Source organism: Rissa tridactyla, chromosome 9 (genome assembly GCF_028500815.1).
Source record: "Rissa tridactyla isolate bRisTri1 chromosome 9, bRisTri1.patW.cur.20221130, whole genome shotgun sequence".
NCBI classification, from domain to species: Eukaryota; Metazoa; Chordata; class Aves; order Charadriiformes; family Laridae; genus Rissa; species Rissa tridactyla.
The window spans coordinates 20,877,806-20,896,616 of NC_071474.1; the positions used below are offsets into that span (position 1 = coordinate 20,877,806).

Here is an 18,811-nt window from a genome sequence, read left to right on the forward strand (position 1 = left end):
AAAAAAAAAAAATCACAGGGTTTTTTAGGACCACAGATTTTTGCCACCATCTCACTCTCAGCTGACCCTTCAGTGCTCCAAACACAAGAACTATTAATTTTGAAAAGATTACTGAATCATTGCTCTGCCTGCTAACACTCCTGCTTTCTTCAGAGATACTGATTAACCTTGCCTCTAAGGACTCTAGCTGATTAACAGAACGATTGCTTTTTAGCCAAAATTTAGGTTTAAAATTTGCTGCTTCTAATTCACTCTTGACAGTTTTCTTCAATTACGAAACAGAAGCCACAAACCTCAAGTTATGGCCTGGGTGCTTTAAAACTAGTCTGATTTTTCCAGTGACATTATCTAGCATAAAATACACTACCTGTTTATGTTATTCTTGCTTAGCTTATGAATTCCAACTGCCTTCAAAAATTTGATATCAAATTACAGTATCTTGTCTAATACTCAGAGCAACAACGATTATGTGCAGCAATAATGCCACATCCAGTTCAAATATAATCAGGTTAAGAAAAGTTTAAAGATACATTATTGCCTTTCAGCTGGTCCAGAATTCAGTTCTTCTGAAAAATAAAATCCAGCCATTATATTCAGTGTCTTTCGATCCGCTTTTTGATGACTACACTACTCTGCTACACCAGAAACACGCAGCTGCCTACGTGCTCAAGCCAGCTTCACAAATTTTTGCAGCACCAAAATTAAACATGTAAGAGTTTGGGAATCGCAAGTCCCACTGTATTCTTAAATATACTTAAACAAGTAACAATACTGAGTATTTATAGCATACAGTATTTGCTTCTAAAATCTATTTTGTCTGTATATACATGTCATATATATATTTATATATGCACATATACACACACGAGGCAATTTTAAATCTCCATAGAGACTTTTAAAGAAATTTATCATGAATGGTACAAAAGCCTACACATGTTCCATTTAACATGGCTCTTGCTCCATACCTTAGTTCTTCAACAGTTTTAATTTTATTGTTTTGGTTTCTGACGATTCAGAATTTGTATTATTGGGGAGGAAAAAAAAAAAAATATCAGGAGCAACTGGCCAGCCAATTCAGTTTGCCTTCCAAAAACTGGCCTATTAATCTTCACACTGGCTGTGGTCACCATACCCAATGGGCCTGACAGTTTAGAGAATAAAACATAAATATGGGGCCTGAGTGTGCTGTTAAAGCCAGCCATTTCTGACAGTCTTTACAATGGGATAAACACTGTCTGTCTACAGTCCCCATGTATTTGAAAGCTACGACAAACATTTTACTGAAATGTAAATAACTGACATCATGACTGCTGAAGCAGGAGGCCGAAAAATCTATCTAAAAATCGCAAAACCAAAAACATTGCCTGACACAAAACAAACGTTAATGGTCACTGAGAGAGCACGTTCCAGAGGTCATAAGCATTGAGATCCTTTTTTTAAAAAAGTATTAAAACACTGCAGTCAATTAATAGCTCAGATTCACACATTTTTCATTTACAAAATTACATCTTTTCCAAGGAAGTATATTTCCCCCCCCCGAAATCTGTTTCCAGTAAGTATACTATTCTGAATTAGTAATAAAAAGAGGTATCTTGAAATTTAGCCTACTGAAAAGCAGCTACTTCTAGATTTGTATGAAGAGAGCTGGTGAGTAACTATAAGTGCTATGGGAACACAGCTATCCTCAAAACTGTACAAAACCATAGGAAGTTCTACGAACATCGGAAACAGTGAGACCTTCTTTGTTGGGGCTTTGTGCCTTGCGAGGGACATGTGAGTTCAGCTGTAATGTTTGCTTAGCCTGGGACATGTATAAAACCTCTATAATTCCCCGGTGGCTGCAGCCCCCTCCTCAGGAACACAGCTGTAAGATCTTCTCCATCAGATCACTTAGTTAAAGGAATCTTTTAACTTCTGTTGTTATGAAGATTTCTTTCAAACTAGTGGTCTGATGAGAACCATCATATAAAAATAATTCCAGTTAAGCAGGTTAACTGCTGCACTTGGATTCCAAAAATCCTGAGGTGCCCTCATGATCATATTGAACCTCTGTGTCATACTCCCAGTCAGAAGGACAGGAGGGAGACAAATTAAGGGCTTGTCTAGATGTCACACGTAAGTATTGTACAGATTTAACTACAGTGATTTAACTGCAGTGGTTTAGCTGCAGCTGAGCCAGGGGAAAAGGCTACTGCCCTCAGCTGCGTGTCACCACCCTTACTGAAGGCAGCATCCTGCCACGCTCCTCAAAATAATGGTGTCTGCCATCTCTGCCTAGCCTACACCTACCAAAACCACTCAGAATACTTCAAACATTTAAAAGTAGGAGTTTTAAAACATGGACCCAAAAAAATCCCTCTAAAACCAAATTTTAGGAAGTACTTTAGGGAAGTGATGGTCTGCCAGCCAGCCTAAGGATGACCACCCAAGAGGCAGTAACCTCTGACCCTAGTCAGGTTCATGGCCTTAGAAATACATATGTACTTCAGTCGGTGTAACATCTAACATCTGTATAGTAGAAAACTGTTTTGTTTTTTTAATCAATAAACCTCACCTCCATAGACTGAGGGAAATAAATGATATAATTATAAGCAACTTAAAACTGTACCTGTAGTCACACTAAGATGCTATACAGCTTTAAATATACCGGTTTCTGACAGCGTTCCCTACTGCAGGACATTCTGTGTGAGTGCTCAAGTCGAACTTGAGCAGTTAATCCAGCATTCGTTGCACATCTGAACACACTGCTACCCTTGGTAATGGATGTGTAAAATTAGCCTCATCAAAGAATGAGCATGTATAAAATCAAAAGAACTGTGGCAGAAAATCTGCTTTAGCCCTGCAGTTCCAAACATCAGCTCTGCCTTCCTTAAGAGGGTACATGAGTTTTTCCTTTAGCATCAAAGGCCCATTCATGGGAGATCTTAAACTGAGCGTTATCAGATCTTATTAAGAGCTTGAAGAGTCCCATATGACAGCCCGCCAACATCAGGCCAGGGCTTTCTGGTAACATTTGCGTGCATTTTGCTGTTGTGTCTGTGCGCATGTTTGTTTTTTTTAATATACTTTTAAACAAAGTAGAGGTGAAAGTGAATACAACTTCCTTCCAGGATTTCTGCCAGAAAGGATGACAGACCATGCACAGAACTCAAGGACTCCCTTCCAACAACCTAGCGCACACCCAAGCCAGCACCCTGGCAGTCCCTGTTTGTAGATACATCTCCGGGACAGCGTAACAGGCGTAGGCACCCACATCCAGATTTGTGCCTCCTGCTTGATGTCTCTAGCAGAAGCAGGGACATGTGACCTGAGGGGTACAAATCTATTTCAAACTGGAAAGCCTTATGGTTTATGACTTTTTAGCTCCCTTTATGTTTATTTGATGAAAATACATGTGAACCACAGGCTGCATGCAATTAATGGCGATGCTCCTTGTCAGATCCTCAAAACCTGTGCTTCAACTTGCTTACTTACAAATCCTTTTCTGGGACACGGTGCAATACTTCTATCAGTTGTAGAGCTTCATCCAAGTAAGCCAACATGGACATACCAAGAAGAGGTCTGGAGATGTAACAACCACTTGAAGCACAGCAAAGCAACTCCTGTTTCAGTTATTCGCACTTAAATCATGCACTGGATTCAAAGTAAAAGTTGTTGATTTTGCTGTGTTGCGTGGGACACCGGCAGCAGCCTACGAATTCTGCGTCAACGAGAAGCAGGTAAGGTGCTACAATAAACACACAGGACTTCAAAAAATACAGTGGTTAAGACGTGTCTTTGCCTGCGAGACCGATTTCTCAAATTTGACCATCCAGAGGCAATGACAATACAGAAAACTTTTAGTTTACATTAAACAAACTCTTCTTGCTATATTGGCCCAGACTGCAGAATCTGCTTACTTCAGCAGAGCAGGAAGGCAGACAAAACAAAATCAACTTTACCACAATAGTCATGCAGGCTTGCCTCATCCTAGAACGTTCTCATGTTATAAAAGAAGTTGAGAAGTGAGAAAAAGCAGTATTCATTACTATGAAACACAACAGATGAAGACTAAATGCCAAAAGGAATTTTTAGTCTGATTCGATTCTACCTGAAGGCAAAACCCAGTCAGACAGGGCTGTCAATCTCTTGTGTGTGGCTTTTTTGTGATTCAAGTTTGCACAAAGAATACATTCCCACTCTTTAATGCTGTTTTAGTAGTCATGGAATTTCTAATGAGCTGAGTAACTCTTCCTTCTGTTGAGAAATTTAATGGTATTTATTCTTCTTATTTACCAACAGGAGCTCAGCATTTTATTTCATGGTTTGTAAAACAAATCTTTATTTCCCTGGTGAGACTGTACAAATACATTTTTCAGTCAGTGTAAACTACTAACAAAAGAAAACCCCAATGTTTCACAGAATGACTGAAAAGAGGTATTTTTGGATCAATTTTGTTTAATAATACTTTTGCACAACTTCTTCTGAGCCTGAAGAATTTCTACTAAGTGGCAAGGATCTATTGTAGTGAACTCTGTCCTCCCTCAGGGCAATTCTTTATTCAACCCAGGCCATTAGCAAGGGTAAATCAATGTTATCAGCTCACACACACTGACAGCTTGTGTGGTTCCCACTCGCTCATTCCTCCCCCCACATTATGGTATATTTTTATGCTCTCCAGGGAAATTCAATTAACAGTGTCAGTCTCCTCCTCTCAGTCGCTGACTGACACCATCAAGATTCTTTTCACCGCCCATTGACATGTAAGATGTGTCTGCTGATTTCTTGACTTGCAAGTTAACAAGAGAATTACTATCCACTTCTATAAATGACTATGTACGATCTGCGCCGTAAACACAGCGACAGCTACTGAAATCAATCTTTCTTGACCTTATTGATTAGGACACTCAGATATAATAACAGTTCTTCAGTGGCAGAGTAATGTTTTGGGGGTAAAAACCCAAATCAGCAACGCATGCCTATTAATACTATCAAATTGATCTTTTACTTCTCCACTGCAGACTCAACAAGCAGTAAAACGTTACCAACTATTAGTAAAACGTTACCAACAATTAACGATTAACATTTAGCTGCAATTCATGTCTTATTTAAAAGAACCTCAGAAAACATCTACTGATGAGAGGCTGGATACAACATCACTTCCCAATAACAGTTTCCAATAATTATTTACCTACCTTTCAAAAACAATACATGTTTTTATAGTCTTCATGCAACGTGATTTCTAGATTTTGAAATAAATAATTATTGACAAATTAATTTCTTAACACAAACACTGCAAAATTTGAAAATGTCACAAGTCTTTCAAAAACGCTATTAAACTTGCTCAGCAGCTCAAAGCAACTGACAGAACACATGGCAAGAACCCTATGCATCCCGGGCAGCATTCAGTATTTCAAAGCATATGCTATTAGCAATTGTGTGCCACATTGACTAAGCTGTGAAAAGCATCAAGTAGAGCTCTCATCTTCGCAGACACTAACTCTGAACAATGATGCAACCCCTCCTCAGATTTCATTAATTTGACTCCTCTCAGAAATAATTTTCATGGTTTCTTGATTACAGATACGAAAGAGAAGTATTTTCTAACGGTTAGAGAGAAAACAGAACATAACGTTCCAGCTGAAAACTCAAACACTGTGGTCCTAATGGAGCAAAAATATGCATACCAAGACACAAAGCACTGTGGCAGCACACTGACCATGATAAAACAGTTAAAAAGATGTAAATGCTATGCTATCAATTAAAAAAATCCAACATTTACCATAAATCAAAACATGCTCCACAAACATAGCACTTAAAAAAAATTCAAAACATAGAAATATGCCATGTAAATATGCACACCATACCTTCATCCCCTATCAAAGACCTACCCCCAAAAAAATAGGTTTTGTTGTACTCCAACAGATTTGTGCTCCTTCAAAAGTCGGCCGTAGCACCACAATCTGGTGGCTGTGATAGCAAAGGTGGCTCCAGTTCTTTAGTCTGTTCTCTGCTAATTGTTTTGACTCCTTATTGGAAAAGCTGTTTGTAGGTACACACTATAAACTAGATGACTGAAATGACCCAGGTTAAAAACAATCCTAATGAAGAATCCAGTGGAAGTACAGCTTGTCTTTATCCAGATGATCTAGCATCAGTCAAGCACGTTTTCAGCATTTCTGAAAAACTGCCTATAGAAAATCTGATGTCTAAACAAAAGCATTCACTGCTGCAACCACCACAGAAAAGAGTAAGAGGAGACGCTGCGTGTTACACAAAGGTCACGCATTCATCAGTACACATTTAAAACATTCCCAAATCCAAACTGATGATATTTGAGGGCAACACAGTTTACAGGTTAATCATAAGTTATACCATAACAGTCACAATACCTCTTTTTCCAGAATACGCGAGATCTCTCCTAAAGTTCTGTCCAGACCAGAAACTTTGTTGTTCCCCACCGAACAGCCATCCTGCATTTGGAGGTGCTTTAAGAGGTCTTTTGCTAATCGCTGTAACCTTCAACATTAAACAGAAAACAAAGAGCTATTAAAGCAAAAATCCTCCTGATCATGTAAACTTTCCTCTATGTAATGAAACTCTGCTAACTGAATCTCAGTAAAGCAGTCATCAAAATCTGTGTAAAAGTATTATCATCTATACTGAACAGCATGTAAACTATGCAATACAGCAAGGAGGTACAGTCAGCTTACAGCATCTATGACATTTCACTATCCCCTTTTTCAGGGAAATGACACAGAAATAATGTAAACAGTACAGCCATAAAGGTGCTTCTGTATTAACTACGTGTTTTTTTCTGTTGTTGTTAAATAGCGTTAACTTCCCTGTGCTTCCTCCACAGTTTATCCTGCTACTTTCTGCCATCCTCAATTTCAACATGTTTTCATCCTCCTTTTCTTCCATCATTCAATCCTTTCCGCCCACTTAGCTGAGTAGCTCACTCTTGAGATGAGTAAGGGAAACAGAACAGCAGACGACTTGGCTAATTTCTTATAGGCATCATAAAAGAAATGGCTCTTTAGGGTTATTTGAATAAGTGAAAAGTAGTGACTTTGCAGACTACCTCAGAAAGGGCATTTTATTAATGAGGGTCAGTAATGAAGCCAAAATGCAGAGGTGGGAGAGATGCAGACACACGTGGGTTAGGACTCATTTTAGTTTTATACATCTACATCTGGGCTATTCACCTATGCTCTCTGCTAGGCAGTGAGGAGAAATATGCAGTTCCAAGGCACCACTCATCTCATCCTAAGGTCTAAAATAATACAGTCACAACATACTTGTAATGTATCCTTCTTTGCTCTGAATGCGAAGTTAAGAACTAGCTCAGATGTAGACTTTTACATCTGTAGAGGCCTTAAGGCAGATGATGGCAGGGGGGCTGCAACAAGATGATCTTTATGGTCCCTTCCAACCCAAACCATTCTATGATTCTATGATACAAATGCTAAATAGAGTCCCTTAATGGGAGGCCGAGAGAAGCAGGGAAGAAGTATCACCCAGTACTTGCCACGTGTTCATCTAATGTTGCCTCAATATCTGCGACTGGCTGCTCTTACTGACAGGCTCTGTGTTTGGTTCACCTTTGGTTTGAGCTATCGAGCAATTTGTACTGAAAGCGGGACGAAGCTGGTAACTGAACAGAATGAGTGGGAGAAATACTGTTGTGACTAGAAGCAAACATAGCTCTATAGGAAGAAAAAGACAGGGGAAGAGTATCAATGCTTATCACAAAATGGGAGATCATCAGTGTAAAAGGGCCTAAAAGCATTCACAAGGTGACCAGAGAGTGACGGTAAAGAGAAAATTACATTATCTAGTCTCTGAGAGGCATGAAAGGAGACAGAATGGCTGGGGAGTGTACCACAATAGTGACATATGTAAAAAAAAAAAAAAAAAAAATTCAAAATATTCATTTGGGGCAAGAATAGAGTTTCCACTTAATCAATAGGAAACAGGTACTCTGTACCTTTTCTTTGAAAAAACCCCCCAACCCCGAACTTTGTTAAAAGGTTTCAAAAGACTCTGAAAATACATATATGTTTTTAAAGTACAAATAAAAAAGACTTGCAGATTTTGTGTCTTAGACTTCTTATCATCTGGTCAGCTGAATCCACTAATATTCAGCCAGGATTTTTCTATGACAAGAAAAATAAAGGGAGATTACATCCTGATGAGATTTTCTGCACTGCTATTTCCTCTGTGGAAAATGAGGTTGGAGGAAACCTCTGTCTAACTCAGTCAGCCACGAGCTAAAATGGGAAAGAAAATTAAAAGCCAAAACCCAAATAACTGCAGAACTGGGACAGTAAATCAGATGACCACTAACTCTGGCGAGTGTAAGGAGTGGATTGCAGCACCAAGGAAAAGTCACATTGCTGCAGTCCAAGAAGACGATCTAGAAGCAGAATACTCCAGGTATTCTCACAGAATGTGATTTAGAATGGCTATTGCCTTGGCAATATCCTAAGGCATTAAGCAAAAATAAAGACTTTCTCTCTTTGAAACATCTACAAATTCCATCATTAAAGCATATATAAAGCACTGAAAAAACACACCATGCTATATTGTAACTTCATCTGAGAGAAGACAGCGAGACGGATTTTCATTTGCTTCATTTAACAACAGAGGAACGGAATTCAACCAGGATTAACCACAGAGGCTAAAGAAAGGGACTTTCCTAATCTACAGAAGGCATCAGCATACAAAATGTGTAAGGTTTATCAAAACACTACTCACAAGGACTCAGATAGAAAATAATCATATTACATTGTTACTTCTGTTGACAAATTCCCTTTCTTTCTCTTCAGTCTATAAAGATGCTACGTAAGTTAAACGTCATCTTCGGTTTCTGTCCTCAGGTAAAAAAAACAACAACAACCACCACCAAAAAAAACCAAAAAAAAAGCTGTACAACACATTAACTCTCAAGGGAAAGCTTCCACCTTTCCATTTTTTCTAAAATTCTTTCTGGACAATTTTACCAAAATTCAAACATTCGAAGCATGTGTTCAACATCATACAGTAAGAAACATGCAGAATAAATTTTCAGTTCTGCTGCATTAAAGAATTACCGCTCATGTCCTTATATCCTACTGTATGTTGGTCATCTGCCAAAAAAAGGTAACGTACGCTATGTGAGCACAAGAGAAATAAAAACTCTCTCCTCCCACTGAGTTAACCTTGGAAAAGTAGTTTAATTTAACATTCTTTATACTGACTTCTTGGCAGTGTCAGAGAAAGAATAATTTTAGGACTGTTTCAAAGGACTAGGAATCTATGCAAGATGACTTGTGCTTGGATATAGAATTTATCACTGCTATGAATGGATTTAGAAAGAGGGAACTCTTTGTACATATGATACTCCTTGTGTGCACTGCAGGTTAATAGAGGATTGTATCAACACCTGATCCAGTGACTATGTGGAAATACTGTTGAGCCCAAATCCAAGTATTTCATGACAATTATTTAATCTTCATTTTGTCCCCCAATTTGCTTTCCTCCAGTGCTTACTGTGCTGTACAGGGAATGATAAATAACTGAAAATTTACTGGGCTAAATAAAAGAGAAAGTTAAAGTTAACGTATTTCTATCTAAAATTATTTACACCTCACCAATTAAGATTTTAGTATTGCCCACAAACAGATAATTCAGAATGCATAAGAAATATCATAAGGACAGAAGGCACTGATTGGTCTTGGAACATTACCATAACGTAAACTTTAATAAAAAATACAAAATGTGTTATCTGTTCTTTTTGCACTGCAAATGGATAAATGAGGGATATTCGTATTAGAGGTCTATATAGCAAATATAGAAATAAAATTACATCTAAGTATTGTGTGAATTAAGGGTTTCTTTTTAGTGTGGGCTAAATATTTTTAGCAAGTTTAACACATTTTATAAGCTAAGGGAAAAGGACCTCTGTATTTATAGGCCACATTTCATCTGTAGAAATACATCAATGTATTTCAGCACTTCCACATTTAAATCCATGATTTCTTGGCCGTACACTGAATGCATGCAAGGAAGGATTAGTAGGACTGGGCAGAGGGCTGGATTCTGTGCAGTTCCTGTATGGAAGGAGCAGTTGCTCCTCCTGTAGGTTCCTGCTGTGGGTGGCCAGCCGCCAGCCGGACACACAGCCCCGATTCTTTCTGATGCAGCCTGTGCCTGGAGAGAACTGAGACAGTCTGTGGCAGTTCCTGCCCAGCCCAAAACAGGGAGTTACGCTGGATCCTCCCAAAGCAACGTGCAGCCCCTGCACTATTCTGTGCTGCCTGCAGTTTGGCCCCCTGCAGTAAAATTAATATACGTGCTGGCACACGTGGCATACTCCCACCGCTCTAGGTGCACAACGGAAAACACCACTCTACATCTCGAATTAGTCCCAAACACTGCTAGACATGAAACACCTATATCTACAGCTTCACACACCTTCTTTACTTTCTGAAATGGAGGCTATCTGAAAAATGATGAAAATCCCTACAAAAATTATTTTCTTATTTGAATTCCTACAAGAATACTCTCGCAATTCTCTGAAGATGAAATCTACCATCCACTCAATCATAAAGCAGGTATTAATCTTTTTTTTTAAGTTTAATTGAATTTTATTTTATTTTATTTACAGTTCAGCTCTTCTATAGTTCATAGAGCTGTTTGGTAACTAAATTTTGCACAAATACTTCCCGCTTCAGAGATTGTCTGATTTTTTTCCAGTAATCAGTATTTTGGTATAATATCTTTTAACTGGCCTAACCGGACCCTAGTCTACTACACCAAGAAAACTACACGGTAAGTTTATCTTGTGAATGCACTGATGTATCATACAGGAAATAAGAAAAAACTGTATCGTTAAAGGTATTTAGCTTGGGGTCTCTGCAAGGACAAACTTCGCACTACAGTCCCATCTTTTCTCCAGCAGACTCTTACAGGAAAAAATTTTTAATTTCCTAGCTCTCCTCTTTTTGTGCTGCAGTCCTTTTTCAGGATAATAAGGATAATAGTGGTTCCCATTTCCATACTATCTGAAGCGTCCCTTTCATAGTTTAAAAAAAAAAAAAAGGGTAAGTAAACAAAAAATAAGTGAAAAAACCCAATTCCTTCTTGCATGAGGAGAGACTAGCTCAAAGTATTAGACTAAGGGGTTCATTTTGGGTTTGTTGTTGTTTTTTTTTCTGCAATCCTGCTAACTTCCTTTAGGCATACAGCAATTTTTCATTACCTTACTTTCCCTGATTGTATTAGAGGATGACAATTACACTTTGCTACCTGCAGATCACTTTAACACTGAAATATATGGCCATTGGAGTAGAAGATAGTAAGTAGATGTAAGTAACACTCATTTTGTGAGTAAGTCTTCCTTCCCTTTAAAAAAATGTGCTCTGATGGACACCCAAGAATGCTGCAAACAGAAAGAGCCATCACTGACACACCTTTTGACAGGCTGACTTAACAGACTGGACACTAAATAATTACATACAGATCAGTTTCCAGAGAATACAAATTAATACTACAAATCCATCAAAAGTCCACCAGCATTTATAAAATGACCTAAGTGCCGTCTGTGACCAAGCAGTTAATGCAGAGCAGAGAGAGGGCAGGGAGCAACAGCCTGGCTGCTCCCAGGTGAGAATGTCCGTAGTTCTCGAAAGTCCCTCTCCTCACATGAAAGAGTTCAGAGAGCAAAATACCTAGCAAATAAGGCAGTATTTGGAATTATCCCCACCCCCTCCAAATACACAGTAAGGAACACAATTTTTTTAATAGATACCAAAAAGAAAAAAATCTGTTACAGACATCTAGAACTCTTGTTTCTAAAACAGAACTACTCAGAGCTTTTCACAATCGCACTGAGGAAACGGAGTCAGTACCCTGAAACTGAAAAAGGCGTACATACCACGTCTATCAAAGCAAGACAAACCCTGTCTGTTTATTGATATTAGCGTATTACCAATGTCAAGCTTAGAAAGCACTTGGATTAGTGCTTCCTTAGTGCAAAAGGTTTTATAAATCTGCAAACCACGAACTAACAAGAACTACTGAAACAATCTATCAGCTGCAGCAGGAAATCAGCGGTCTCATAATATTAAGGTGGCTTAATCTTAAAGGTGATCTAAAAGGGCTTTTTACCTGCCAAAGACTAATTCTGGGTTCTGTCTTTCTTCTGTAACAACTGACAACATGACTAAGAACTAAAATCAGATAAGCAATTGCATTCCATAAATGGTTTTAGTTGTTTGCAAAGACACAATCAATTTGGGAGGAGAAGAGGGAGTCCAGAAATGTGACATAAGCAAGGAAGCACAAGGGAAAGTTATATTTAATGATTTCATTCTAAAATGCATTTGCTGCTGTTAAGCAAATAAATAAATCTACCGATTGTGTCACATTTTAAATGGAATTGAAAAAAAAAACTTTTTCATTTTTAAATTCCACAGCCCACTAAGTTAAAAAGTATTTTCTGTTCATTAGCACACTTTCACTCCAATCTGAACACCTCAAACCTTCCTTTGGAATAAACAAAAAGTAAGGCATTTGTTTTGACACAAAGAACACACTTAGCACACACTCAGTTTTTACCCACTTCATTCTGTGACATGACTTTTCTCAATAACTTTGCAGATCTCCTGAGAGCGTGTGTGGGATAGCTGTTAAGACTCCCAGTATTGGCAAGAGTCTGCTCTCTCTCAGCCAGGTACAGTAGCCGTTAATATTAGTTCATAGTACAGTACACTGTGTTCTGGCTAAAAAGGCAACAGTCTATTTTCATAGCTTCTTGATGTAATAATGTTTCAGTGGAGATCTACTACTGTTTGTCTCTTTCAGCTGATTCTTCATCCTACTGCTCCTGGTTAAGTGGGATCCTATGCTTCGTTCTGTTAAAAAGGTGGTCTTCTGTTAATTTTTCCTGTATTAAGAATATGTTTTTCCATGTAAAGGATTTGGTCTGGGCTAAAACTCTTGCCTCAAGAAATTTCTTGTTCTCTCATTCTTTCCCTTAAAGGGATAAAACTACCCTTCCCTATCTTTCTCGATTTTTTTAATGTATTGTGTAGAGTAAACGAATTTTAATAGAAATAAACTGGGCTTCTGGTTGACTCATGGACAGTCCTCTATTTCAGTTCATACTTGAGCTCCCGTTGCCATCCCCTCAATATCAAAGAAGCTTGCAAACATTAGAGCCCTGATGGTAGGTAAAAAGTTGTGTCATTTTGGAAATAACCATAACTATGATATCTGAAACTATGTTCTAAAAATTTAGATGTAAGCATCTGCTAGATCACTAGATTTCTACACGAAGACTGCAAGAGAAATCTCCCAGAAGATCTGTGATGAAAGTGAGCTACAGTGGCCATCGCACCAGCTCACATCTAAAAGGTTACAGCCCTAATCGAGGCTACAAAGGAGGAAAATAAGAAAGCAGATGGAAGAGAAGATTCTGCTGGAAAGCACACTAGCATTTCATTAAGTAAAGAGAAATTAAAGTGGCAAATTCAGGATCAGTCAGGAGATTACAAAAAAACAAAATAAAATCATCAATCTGAGTTTCTGTTGCTTTGCAACTGAGACACAACTGACCAAATTACGTCACTGATAATCAGAACTCAGAAAGAAACTAAAGTGGAAGCACTACAGCTTATCGTTATTTTCAGAGTCACCCAAAGCCCCCACATTTCTACTTTCTGACAACTAGACCCTAATTTTTTATTTTCTGGTAGCAAAGAAAAGCAAAACACAGGAGCTACAAATCTATAAGTCTTAATCTGCCATGAAACTAATCTTGCAAATTGAAGTGCTGATTATTAAGAAACGAAGCCAACAACAGAACCTTCTTCCCCAATGTGTTTATGCAGGTGTGCCATCTGGTGGAGATGTTTCATTTTCTTATGTCAAACCTCAGTGATGGATTTTTATTATTTCAAAATACATACTGAGATTCGGCAGCAGGCTTTCAAGCTACTGAAAAGACTGTGTGAAAGGTAAAGCATACAGGCTAGCTGTACGTCCAACCAAGGAAGCCTAACAGCAAGGACCCTGAACATCTTAGGATGTTCAGGATTTTTAGGATGAAGGTATTTGAATCCAACTGTTGAGACACCACAGCCTCTTGACTTGTGAGCACAACTGTAAGAAAGGCACGCCATCTGCCCACTCTCCTGTTTAACTATGAACTGTAAATGGATGTCTCGGGAACATTAAGAACAGGACAAGCATATATAATCCTCTTTACTAATCCCTTTCTTGTCGCCATTTTCAGCTTAGGAATTTCTTGGGCTCGATGTAGTTTCCTAAAACTGCAGTAATGCAGGTAAACTTTTAGCATCTGCATGATTGTTGTCAATGAGTTCCATACACCTAATTGCACACTGCAGGAAGAATTACCATCTTTGGTTTCTTCTGAACCTGGCTCCATCTTCATTCTGTGCTCCCTCATTCTGGTACCAGGAAGCACAGCAACCAACCAACACCCATGCCATTTTTCCATGCCATTAATAGATCTCTGTAACATATCCCCATTACGACTTCCTCCCATTATCAGATTTTTCTCCAGAACGAGTAGTACTAGTTTACCTAATCTCTAATACAGAAGTCATATGAGAAATTATTACTGTTTTCCTTTCCTGCCTTCTCTGAACCTGTAACAATTCTAGCATACCCTTTCTGAGATGAAGAACCAGAACTGCACGTAGTATTCAAAAGATGCAGATGACACAGGCATTTGTACAAAATGACATTCTGGTTTTGCTCCTTTCTAAATAATTTTAACAAAGGATTTCCTTTAACTGCTAAGAGTACTGAGCCGATATTTTCTTGGAACTACCCACACTTGGTATGTGAAGATATAATTGAGCTCTGCCTTCCCCCTCCATTGTGTAGCACTTAATATACACTGGATTTCACCTGTTGCTTTACCGCTGAGTCACTCGCTCTCTTCAAAACCATCATTCAGTATCAGTTTTTGTCCCTACTATCCTGAATATCTTTGCATCATCATCAAACTGTGTCACCCCACTGCCTGCCGTCTTTTTCCAAGTCACTTGTGAACATGCTGAACATCGTTGGACTGCAGAACTCTACCGGTAACCTCCCAGTTCTGCAAAGACTGATCATACACTCCATTTCTTTTCAGTTTTTTAACTGATTTTCTGATGCTACAGCTATATAGTTTCTTTTGAAAGCTTTGGTGAGAAATCTTGTCAAAAGCTTTTTGTAAATCCAAATATTCTGCATCGTTTGCCAACCCGTTTCAGTGGAATCAGAAAGCAAAAGCTGAGCAATTTTCAGTTTCAAACTAAGAAGGAGGAATTTGCCAGTGATACTATGTCGTGTTTTAATATTACCATCCAATGTTTTCATTTGTGCCTTACCTTAGACAATAAAAAGGTCTATTCTTTAAAAAGCTCAATGCCAGATTAAGACATTTATGCATTAAAATATCTGCACTTTTACCTTATGAACCTCTGTTTCTGACAAATGGAGGCCAAACATAAGATTTTCAGTCCCAGAACTCTAGTGCCGAATTTTTACCATCAGTCTTGAAGTACAAAGCTTCTTGCTTCCAGGTAAATAAAGGATGAACATTATGTTCAATTTAATATTGCATTTTACATGTTCTAAGATACACAAAGCCTTCAGAAAAAATCGCATTTATAAGGTCTGACCTTTTGTATTAGCAACTGATCCGTAATCGAAGATGGCACTATGCCCCATATTGAATGAGAACCCAACCACACCTGCTCCACCAGAAATTTCAGAAGCACTTCTGCTACAGACAAGGGGAAAAAGAAAGTGTTTATGTCTAAAATACATAAAGTTAAATGCTTACTTAGCTTTAAATGGGGAATCAGAGACAGCATTTTTTCCTTCCATCAGACTCTCATACTCCTTTGCCCTGAAGAAGAAAATATTCATTATTATTGACTGTTGCCTAAAGTGTACAAATGTAAGATCAGCAAGGTAATTCTAAACCTTTGGGTTTTTTTCTATTTCATAGCAATGCACAGCATTTCCGTCTGTTCTTGCCTGTCACAATCCATACTGATGCTTAACTATTAGCCATTAACAATTTACTATTAATATCACTACTTTAGAATAACTTTAATACACCATTTGTGCACTGATGTTGACTTTCCGAATGGTAAAAACTGGTACAAGTGATATATAGAATTGCAGTAACCTACAGCTTATTATAAAATTATCATATTTGTCAGAGGAAAATATTAGTAATTTAGTGCAGATCAGAAGATCACTACATCACAGAGATTATAATTAACATATAAATAATTTGTTATATTTACAGGTTCAGGAGTATTTTTTATGTAATGAACGACTATTATAATGAACCTTGTTAGGCACAGAACATAGTAGTAAATACTTACACCAGTGAGTGTTTTACTGCTGGAAACAGAAACACAAACCTCTTTAGTCCCCTGAAAGTATTATTTAAGCTGGCCATATGCCAAAAAGCAGAAAGAGGAAGACAGGACTTTTTTTTCCTACTGCTTGTTTTGACTCCAGCCAGCCTGTGCCAAAAGGTGAAAGTCATCACCAGCTCATCAACCAAACCAGGATGCGCAGTGGTAATCCTGGAATAATCTTTTATAACGACATACACACACAAAGTAAAACTAATCCAGACACTACAGTGATACAGAAAAACTCAATTCTCAGAAAGACTTCTGCAATGAAGAAACATCCAGCAGGCAGTTTTACAGCATTTAGCTGTTAAAAATAGCTAACTTGATCCATTAAAATTGCTCTTTCGATTTTTATTCTGAAATGAAGACTTCAGAAATGCAAGACGGATCTCTAGGGAGTTCAGGGAGATCCACTGTTCAAGCCTCTTGAGGTTGTGTTCTCAGATGAACAAGGGACAACATCATTCACGGCTTGGAAAATTCTTCAAAAAACCTGTACACGCACCTGAAAAAACTTAACTGGCACGCTGGACTAAATCTGCCATCAGGTATGTGATCTGTCTCTCTCTACTAAGAGCATCCATAACAAGCCCCAGAGGAAAGTGCCAAAACCCCCTTAGGACAGCAGTAGGAAAAAAAAATGCCTCAGGGCAACTTCCACTCATAAAAATGGTGTTTCCTATTAATTTTAAGGGTATTCTGAATATTAGCTGCGGTCAGTTGACATTCTTGCCAACTTTACAAATGTCCAATTGGGTTTTTTTCAAATTTAAGATTTTGACAATGGCTTCCAATGGGAAATATGGTTCATTGCTGCACTGCAAAAAATATTATTTAATTCCTGTTATTTCTCTCGGATACATACACTAAATGTTTCTTTATATTTTCTGTTCAATCAAGTGGATCAAGGTTTGCAAAGCAACTCAAATTTTCCCTTGGCTTGTTTAACCTATACAACTTACGCTACACACAAACATTGTTACATTAGCAGTAGCTCTGATTTGTGGATCATTAATAAAACTATTAATCACAAATGAATTTAGTATTAAACATGAAGGTGAGATTTCTTTATTAACCTCTTGCCTTCTTTCCTGCCTCTCAGCCAGAAACAACACATTTCAGCTTCGAGTTTTGTACAGACAAGTCAGTCAAACATGACTAATCACCTAAAAATATCTGTTACTAAATGAAGATGACTGGAGTGCTTTAACCCCATGGCAAAGCATACCTCAGCTGTGCGTACTTCCCAGCTGCAAACTACACCTCCTACTGCTGGAGCTTTCATCAAGCCTCCTTTTGCCATGCGGGTACCCAAGTATTCTGCTCACAGCACATACGCGTTTAACCTGAGATAATTTACTTAGCTATATATCAGTTGTTGCTATAGCACCAGTTTAATGGCTTAAGGTTATAAATATAATTAATAAGACTAAAAAAAACTTCTCAACATATCTAATAACCCATTGACCACAATTTGTCCCCTCGTTCACCCTTGCCCTTCATTGCTTTGCTATTGTAATAGTGATTTAAGATCTAGGAACTCAGGAGTGCAACAGGAACCTATTTGGATGCAGTTGCTTATTTTTTTCAAGTTTAAAATATCACAGCTTCCTAGAAACTGAAATGAATGTATAATTTCAAGTCTTGAGGAATAAGGGGGTTTGTTATAACTATTTATTTTTCTAGAGAAGAGGAATAGTTGCAAATATGTACTAAAACACGGTTTGCAGATAATCTGCTAACACCTGTGAAACTATGTGAATTATTGACATCAAATGCTCTTCACCTTCAAACCATGCTCAATAGATTAATTATTAAGTACTTTAACTATACATTCCACCTGAGTTTTGACTTGATTTTAAGCGGTAAACTCCCAGCCATCTGGTGGTCTAAGGTACATCAGTACTGTCCAGATTGTTGGGCAAACATAGTAGACGTTACCTAAATTGTTTAATTTCGTATTTCATATTGTAATTCTGAGGTTATTGCTTTAATTGCTTTAGCCACATAACTTAAGATAATCCTCTTTCATTTTCTGAATATGGAAAACCTCCCCACCTTACCAGTAATAAGCTTAAATGCAGGAACATCCAGGCAGTATTTCTCATTACTATGCCCATTACTATTACTCAAGTGTCAATTATAGTAACTGTAGGAGACTGGCAAGACTTGCATGGCTAAAGTTAATTTCCCAAATGGATTTCCCCCCCTCCCATCAATTTTTTGTTTGAAATTCCATGGAACAAGCCTTGCTTCATATTGGTACTGGACATTTTTATTAGCAAATCTTTTGTGTTAACATTAGAGAACTCATGATGAAATCTACAATTTAACTCTCAGTCACCTTCAAGGACAGTAATCCCATTGAAAAGTTTAGTCACCCTTTAAAA

General features: G+C 37.9%; 1 protein-coding gene across 6 annotated transcripts in view; it reads right to left on the minus strand.

Annotated features, from left to right (window-relative positions):
• The window catches only part of SCAPER (S-phase cyclin A associated protein in the ER), a 163,810-nt gene that overhangs the window by 69,241 nt on the left and 75,758 nt on the right, over positions 1 to 18,811 (minus strand). For all 6 annotated transcript variants that reach the window (XM_054213746.1, XM_054213745.1, XM_054213747.1 and 3 more), the window contains 2 exons: positions 15,830 to 15,895; positions 6,372 to 6,498 (listed from right to left, as the gene is read on the minus strand). In XM_054213746.1, coding sequence (XP_054069721.1) covers positions 6,372 to 6,498; positions 15,830 to 15,895 — 193 coding nt within the window. The remainder of the gene's footprint in view (positions 1 to 6,371; positions 6,499 to 15,829; positions 15,896 to 18,811) is intronic.